At 32.3% G+C, this 8,394-nt stretch overlaps 2 protein-coding genes across 2 annotated transcripts; both read left to right on the forward strand.

The window, feature by feature from the left end:
• Positions 1-236: 236 nt before the first annotated feature.
• LOC134263442 (uncharacterized) lies at positions 237-1,176 on the forward strand. The gene is made up of 2 exons (XM_062745801.1): positions 237-292; positions 508-1,176. Exons 1-2 carry the CDS (start codon positions 242-244, stop codon positions 991-993), a joined length of 537 nt encoding a protein of 178 aa, XP_062601785.1. The 5' UTR covers positions 237-241; the 3' UTR covers positions 994-1,176.
• Positions 1,177-5,092: 3,916 nt separating this feature from the next.
• LOC134263443 (uncharacterized) lies at positions 5,093-7,154 on the forward strand. Its single transcript, XM_062745802.1, has 2 exons — positions 5,093-5,331; positions 6,733-7,154. Exons 1-2 carry the CDS (start codon positions 5,266-5,268, stop codon positions 7,111-7,113), a joined length of 447 nt encoding a protein of 148 aa, XP_062601786.1. The 5' UTR covers positions 5,093-5,265; the 3' UTR covers positions 7,114-7,154.
• Positions 7,155-8,394: the final 1,240 nt, after the last annotated feature.

Here is an 8,394-nt window from a genome sequence, read left to right on the forward strand (position 1 = left end):
AAAAACAATTTCTGTCTATTTTGTACATGCAACAGGGACTTGGTAAACAATTCATGGTGAATTCAAATTGATATATTAAATTTGGATTTTATTTAATCCTGACAACACTTGACTTGGGTGTAATGCAAACCCCCATCAATATCCCACTGGGCCGAACAATTTATTATTCGTGATATCAGTGACGTGTTCGGCTAGTGATTTTGTAAGAAGTCCCAGGAATTCGAGAAGTAGCAAAACCACGATGTTTTTGGTTTATTTGTCAATTTTGTTTATTTCCTTTGGTAAAATCAAGGTGGGTATACGAATTGATTACATTTTTTTTCTTCTTAAAATTGATTTTCTTTTCTTTTTGAATTTCTTACCCTCTCTCAATTATTCAGAATAATAATAAGGTAGTCTAAAATTATATAAGTTTGAAATTCTTGTAGAAATTTATTTTATTTCTATTTTGTCTCCAACATCCCTCTGTAATGTATTGTATAATAAAAAGATAAATATATAACACAGGCTGCGTCAGATTGCCAACAAAATGCACAACAAAACTGCAACTGCACCTTTTCGGAGGAAAGCGTGTTTGACACGAGATCAGAAATCATGGCGGCATCCATTGGAGCAATGTCACCCCTTCTTCTAACCGGAATCGGCTTTGCAATTTGGAAGTATATCCAAAGCAAAGCTCAAGACATCCCATTTGAGCGAGCACCATCGGACATCTCTGATGATTATTATGAACAGAAGCGCGGATCAAAGGGAAGAGTTAGTCCGTTAGGGTCAGATTATAACTACGCCCGCCGTGGATCCACACCACTTTCTATTACGGACACAGAAAACGAGTATTACATCTCCGAAACTCCCACCTCGGAAACACCATTGTCAGAGATGAATCAGGACGAAAGATGGAGGGCACCTACCAGAGCACAGCCGCCATCAAACAATGGCCGCGTAGTTGTCGCGCCAGCTAAATCTGACGCTCTCAATGGATGGATGTTCTAAAAAAAAAAGTGAAGCGTTGTCGGTATTCTCTCTTGAAGCATAATGTTTTAATTTTTAAAAAATCCTATGCTTTATTTCAAAGTATTAAGATGAAATCAAAACATGTGAAAGTTAAATATGTGACACTTTATTTTGACAACCCTTTGAAAATGAATCGTAAAAATAGGTGGCTCTTAGATTCTATTTTACACAGATATGACATTATTACAATTTGGCATGCTAAACTTATATTGAATTGATTTACGAGATAAGAGAGTCATAAAACCCCATAAAGATTGGTTTACATGAAATTGAAAATGAAAACTTTTCCCCATCAACTCAATTCTTCAAATCTTACATTACTTACAATTTGAGTATGTACTTGACTCTTTATTTTGTTATTTATCAGTGATTTGACAATATTTTGAGTAATATATAGTCGTTATTAATAAGTTCGAGGACACATTGAATTACGGAAAATCTATTGTGTACTGTGAAGTATGACCTATGTCTGAATAAATTCCCACATTTTATTTATTGGGATGTAAAAAATCATGTCCATATAATAAAATCTTGAAATTTACAACGATTTTTACTATGAGGTCATGGGATTAAATCATTTGACGTAAGGCGACGTGAAAACCAGATTTGAACCGGTTAAGTTTGTTGCAGTTCTATAAATCTTTCATTTCTTCAGATTTTTCTGATGTTTTTTCTACTTTAAAATTGAATATCTATAGCAAGACATGTTACTTTTCTTCAATATAATGTCTTTTGTAAAAATTCTGATATTATTGAGATCTTACAAAAAGTCGATGCAGTTTATCGATCAGGTATGGAAACTATGCATAACCATATAGGCGCAACGCAACGTCCATGCGATACAGGGGTATTGAAGTATCGATGGAGTTAATCATTCAAAATGTTAATCCTTCTATTCTTATGAAGCTACAACCATTTGAAAACTTGTCTTTTGTGGGTGTAGGAAATTCCCGGCAGCATCTTGAACATTTTAATCTCTTTTTAGACATTTTCCAGTCTGCATACGTAATTTTTACGTAGTGCAGTGCTCCATGACGCTCAATGACGTTCCGATTTTTGGCTGTGTTTTTAAGCGTTGACCAGTTATAAACGGCTATAAAACAGTCATATACCCTCCAATTTAGTTCTAAATTTCTCCTAGTGACGTTTCATGAATACTTTAGCGGCAGGTAAAATATCATAAAACTCTTTGCGCTACAATTGTGCAATTTTTAATTTAAATAAAGAGTCTTTGTGATGTAAACGTGCCAAAATGTAGCATGCTCCGTGAAGCTAGTTTTATCAAAATAAAAAAGCTGTATATTTTTCAATAATCATCGGAGAGCACCAAATTCTTGTATATTTATTGGAAAAAAGGTAAAGATTTTATCTGGAAAGTTTGACCGGTTTGGGGGAAATAGCGCGCTCACAATAGAACTTGTCCGCGAACTTTTCTAACACCCCTCGTATATATTTCCCGATTATATAATGAATTAAGAATGAAAGAAAATCAAATTGTTGTACTAATTCGTTTTCTATATCTTTTCTTTACAAATAAATGTTGATTAAACAAAGACAATTATCAGTTGTTACTACTATTAAAATTATTTTATTTTATCAATTAAATATTTGAGAAAAAAAATATAAACATATTTGGGCCGTATTACTAAGGCAGGTCATGACAAATTATTATAATTTTAACGTTAAATAAAGAGCTAGAGAGTCAGATTTTTTTTGTACATGAAATGCATTCAATTATCAAAAAATTGGCACTTTTTGAACTAAAAATGTTGTCAGAATTTATTTGTGAAGCGGATTCGACTAATTTGATCGTCACAGAGGCAGAGAACTTCAAGAGAGTTCAAATGATTCCATGCATAGATGTTTTCTAAAAAAAAAAAAGAATATGATTTTTTATGATTTAGAAAATTTGAAATCACAAATATTTGCCAAAGCATCAATTAGTATTCAAGGGTATGACTTTTCACACTTCAATACTATTCCTCACGATTAACTTAAAACAAGGCTATTTTACATCGTGATGAAAGACAACTTCTTCTTTAATAACAATGGGACTTTACCACCTTGCCATTTATCACCTGCACACCTTGCTAAAATTTATTCTGATTGTATGTAAAGGTACTCTTAAATTGAAAATTAAAAAGATGCTCGAGTTTCTCATCGTCTATATAGACTTTAGAGAGCAGTTATTTCAGCACTCTGTTAGAATTTCGAGAGGGCTTATACCAGGAATGAAACATACGGAGATAACGAACAGTATTCAAGATCAAAAGTCCATAAAACAATACAAAATAGGAGCAGAGCAAACAAGTACACGGACCTCCAAAACATCAGAGGTGGGATCAGGCTCCATGGACGAGTGGGCATCCCCTGCTGACCGGTCACATCCGCCGTGTGCTCCTTGTCATGATCGGGAAATAACGGGAAAATCCGTCGTCAATTAAGTGTATAAATAATGAACTAATAATTAGAATAAAAACGTCAGTCAGTATTTGAACATGAATTGTATTTGTTGACAAGATCATTGTATCGACCATAGAACTTACGAAATGATGACTTTAAGCGAGTTTGCTGATATTCTTGTTGCATCAACTTGTATGTCAATAATTTACCTCGTTTTAGAAATTGTTCATACGTAGAGCATGCTCTTGCGTATCGAATCGACTGAGATATATAAACTCCGTATGCAAATGATGAAGCTGCTTAAAGCCATATATGGCGTAACTGATCAAAAAAATATATTTCTGAAAAATACAAAATTAAATAAAGAAATATAGTTAATACATTAGAAGTAAAGCTTTTCATACAATTCTAAACACGGAGAACACCTCGTTTCATCTAATAATACGATTTTATCTTCTCTGTTATGTGTTATTTAACTCTTTTGTATTTTCTTCCGAGTCGGAGAAAATTCCGAGAATCCAAATTAAATTGTGATATCTTTATAACGCAATTGACTTAGATTTTGTAATTTACGGAAAAGTTCTATCTTTATATAAAGTAATGATACAAATAATAAGTTCTTATAATTTTAGTCTGATAATTTTCATTGTACATACGCCATATATGGCTTTAAGTAAGGGAAGTTGACGATTGTTAAGTTAAAGTTATCAACTTTAACATAGAGCTTGTTTGTTAGATTACCATCAATGTCTTTTTCAAGTAAAATATCCACATATGAAGCAGATGTGTCAAGCACTGTGGTATATTTTATCTCAAGCTCACTGAGATATATCGTATCGACATAAGAAACATCTGAAAATAAAATACCTAACAGAATTAAATCTGTAGGATTATCACAGAAAAGTTAACGACCCATTACCTGCGTTGTTTATCTGGTATTTAATATAAATCCTGCCCGAAATAGTCCAAAGAACGCAAATAGACTTTTCTGTATGAAGATGTCACAAATTGATTTTTCCGTATAGGCCTAGCTTTCTGGGAGACATTGCTGGTATTAGTAACATGTATCTGACAATATATATCCAGGATTAAAAAATTGATCTAAGGCACGGCGTCGCTAGGACAGAAGAATTTGTAATGAGCATTAATTATTTTGTGTATATTTTAACAATTGAACTGGCATTTGGGTGAAACGATCAGATAAATTAATAAACATAAAAATGTTTATCTGACACAATTGATGAAAAATTAGGCATTTGATCATGATGTTACGTAATTCAAAGTGAGCGTAAGTAACTATAATGAAATTTGAACGAGATGTTACACATTATTTTGGCGGAAACTTTCAGTTATTATCATTATTTTTTTTTTGGAAATTTTGATTGAAACATTTTAAGAAAAACTCAAATTAAATTTTTTCTAAATACTCTGTGAAATCTACATGGATTGGTAAAGAACAAAATTATTTTTCGGAGTATTAAATAAAGTTCAAATATCGAACAAAAATACCCCAGGAAACATACAGACAGCTTTAAGGTCATTTAGTCTAATACAGGGGAGAATTTTCAATAAAATTGATCGCTCATATCCCCCAAATCACTATGTCAATAGTTTAAAGTTGAAGACCAACATTGTTTTGAATTTATTTAATCTTAAGAATGTTTCTAGTTACTTGTACAGCGGTAAATAATTTCTTAATAAAATTGTAGCTAATTGAATATAAGTTAACAGAAGTACATTTAAAGAGTGTTTGGACCTTAGAATGTTAAATTATTTGGCTACATGCCAAAGTATCTAAAATAACTTCTAATCCCGTACTAGCCAAAGCATTGGAAGATCGAGTTCAGCATGACATCACACTTGTATTTTCTGTGTTGTATTTTATTGAGTGGATATTATCATTATGTTGAGGCAGTAAGTAAAATAATCTTTAAAATATCTAATAAAATTTATGAACAGTTTTACAGATACTTTTATGAAATAAACATTTTAGACATACGTTTTCAAGCATAACATATATGTCAACCTATGTTGCTTATGGATTAATGAAAACAAATGTATTATAATAATATTGTATCTTTTGTACAAAATTTTAATTAAATAATGAAATCATATTTTCAAATTAAGATAAAAATAAGACAAAACACAACATAACGTAAAAGTGTTTTACCGGTATTTTCTTTTTTAAATACGAACACCAAAGTTGAAAATATATTATTCTTATAGAGCAAACTTTATTCTTAATTTTTTCTTCAAAATTAGAAGAAAAAACTATGCTGCGATTATTGATATTTATTTTGAAATTCAAACCATATTATATATTTGAATGATTAAGAGTTATTGAAAAGACAACATAAGATGTCATCTGGAAATAAATTGATTGATTGCATGTTTTTTTAACGTCCCCTTGAGAATTTTCCACCCATATCGAGACGCCACCACTTGCCGGTGGAGAGCTAGAAAATCTCCCCTTACTCAGCACTCAGTGAGGGATCTTTTTCGTGCTATCACCTACTGCGATACGGGACCTCGATTTATACGATCTCATCCAAAGGATCGGTCTCCACGTCTCACAGTGGGATTCGAACCCGCGATGAATCGTCTCCTTACTTCATCAACTGCGCAATGCCGGCGACAAGAAAAAATAAATAAATAAAATTTATACCAGAGTATTGCAATGACTTCTAAAGGACCAGGCAAAATTTATCACTGTGATGGGAACGGTACAAACGGGCATGGGACAATAAGTCTTTTCGTCGACGAAAACCATGGGACAAAAACATTTTTAGCATTAAGTACCCATGAGACACAAACTTTTTTTCAGTGACACAGTACTTAACCCAAGAGAAATATTCATTTTATTTAAAAAATATTCAAGAAAAAATCATATATTTGAAACTGAAGTGAAGGATACAAATGGCAACATAAATCTTTTAATGGAAAATATTTGAACAAACAAAAAACATTTTTTCGAGACTCCTTTGTTTTGTTCCAATTATCTCACTAATACCAAGATGTAACCATAGGACAATAACTTTTTTTATAAGTCTCAAGGCATGGGACGGATATTTTTTTAAAATACCAATGCCATGGGACACGTATTTTTTTAATATGAGGATTTTGTTTTGTACTGGTCCCATCATTGTGATAAATTTTGTCTGAATTTTGACCCCTAGGCTACCTCTCAGGGGATGAAAATTTTATGTTTTTTGTAATTAGGAGTTTTTGGCTCAGTCACTATTTCGATGTTTAAACATTTCCCAAAGTTGATTAATTAATTTTTGATATAATATTTGAAATTTGTATTTCATTTAGTCCTGTGAGGTACCAATGTGCACGTGTCTCATAGACGGAGATCATGTTCAGGTGGAACAAAATCTCGAAGGAAACGAGGCATTGGCGGGAACTGTTGGTGCATTAAGTTCATTGCTTATAACCGGAAGTGCACTTGGGTTGTATGTTCTTTACCAGAAACGATGTAAGACCCCCGGGATTTCCAGACAGGTGTCCGATTTATCTATTAATAAGCCGCCTCCTCCAGGACGAAAAGGAATGTCCCCGCCGCCACCCTATCGTCCGGATACCTCTGCTTCCAGAAACATATACCGGGCTGGGATGAAAGATCCTACAAGTCATCGTGTGGGAAACCGCAGTGCCACACAGCATCTGTACGATAGGATGTCAGACTGGAATTAAACATTGTTCCTTTTCATATGTCATTATTAGAAAATAAAATGACTTGGTATTAATGTCTTATAGTTGTAAATTTGAATATTAATTTTTTGATTTTTATCAGTATCTCTTAATCATTAAATTGTTTCATAATCTCTAAGAATTTGTTTGGAACTTAATCCTGTGAAATGACTATGATATGTTTGTAATGGAAAATTTTCCATAACAGGTAAAGATAAATGTTATTTTCAGTTTTAATTTGGCTTAATTTTCAATTAATCAATAGATCAGAAGCGTATATTGTTTTTGTCCTGTCTGTTTATCTGTTTGTCTGTCTGTCTGTTGTCAATTTTAACCTTCGCTATAACTTTTGAACCGTGAGAGATAGAGACTTCATATTTGGTATGCATTCTCCACTAATTAAGCTCTTTTAAATAACACTAAGGTCAATGACCTTATGACCTTGACTGTGATCTATATGCTAAAAATAGCTTTTTAAAAAAACTTTCGCCATAACTTTTGAATCATTGAAAATAGAGACATCATATTTGGTATGCCAAATTAAGCTCTTTCAAATGACACCAAGGTCAATGACCTTGTTACCTTTATGCTAAAAATAGCATTTTGAACTTTCGCCATACCTTTTGAACCAATAAAGATAGAGACTTCATATTTGATATGCATAGTCCACTAATTAAGCTCTTTTAAATGACACTAATTTCAATAACCTTGTGACCTTGACTCTGACCTATATGCTAAAAATAACTTTTTCGAATTTGTTGCCACCGGGCGCATAGTGTTTCACAAACACATCTTGTTGAAATATGAAATAATTACAGGCTAAATCACGGCGACGAAATGTGCATCATTATATATTCAAGAAGTAGTGTTAATCAGATACTTAAAAATTCCAAAATCAACATCTTAAAACTTTTCAACTTAATATACAACCATTATCCACGAAAAATTAAAGGTCCAAACTTTTTGATATAATTGACAGCTGCTTTTTTAATAAAAAGAGAACTCGTGAATTTATTTATCTTCTCATTGGTCATTTGCAAAATTATTTAAAAAAAAACAACATTCTGATTGTAAATAAAAGTACTCTGAAGTTGACATCAAGTATTTTTGTATTCATATGAAGCAGAATTTGTGCGAAATCCTATGCGTGAAAAGAAGAAACACTTGCTGTGGCTTTCAGCTCGATATTTAGATATAGTGGTAATATTTGTCAATTAAGAATGGTAATTTCCATTCTTATGTCAATACGATATATCCTGGTGAGCTTGAGATAAAAGATACCAC

The sequence above is a fragment of the Saccostrea cucullata genome, unplaced genomic scaffold (genome assembly GCF_032062105.1).
Source record: "Saccostrea cucullata isolate Sc308-1 unplaced genomic scaffold, CSIRO_AGI_Scuc_v1 ctg11046, whole genome shotgun sequence".
Lineage (NCBI taxonomy): Eukaryota > Metazoa > Mollusca > Bivalvia > Ostreida > Ostreidae > Saccostrea > Saccostrea cuccullata.

Bases quoted from the DNA above. Each gene is read 5' to 3' on its own strand.
- LOC134263442 (XM_062745801.1), top strand. From the start codon at position 242: ATGTTTTTGGTTTATTTGTCAATTTTGTTTATTTCCTTTGGTAAAATC. The intron at 293-507 runs GTGGGTATACGA...TATATAACACAG, and splicing joins TTTCCTTTGGTAAAATCAAG to GCTGCGTCAGATTGCCAACA.
- LOC134263443 (XM_062745802.1), top strand. From the start codon at position 5,266: ATGACATCACACTTGTATTTTCTGTGTTGTATTTTATTGAGTGGATAT. The intron at 5,332-6,732 runs GTAAGTAAAATA...TATTTCATTTAG, and splicing joins ATTATCATTATGTTGAGGCA to TCCTGTGAGGTACCAATGTG.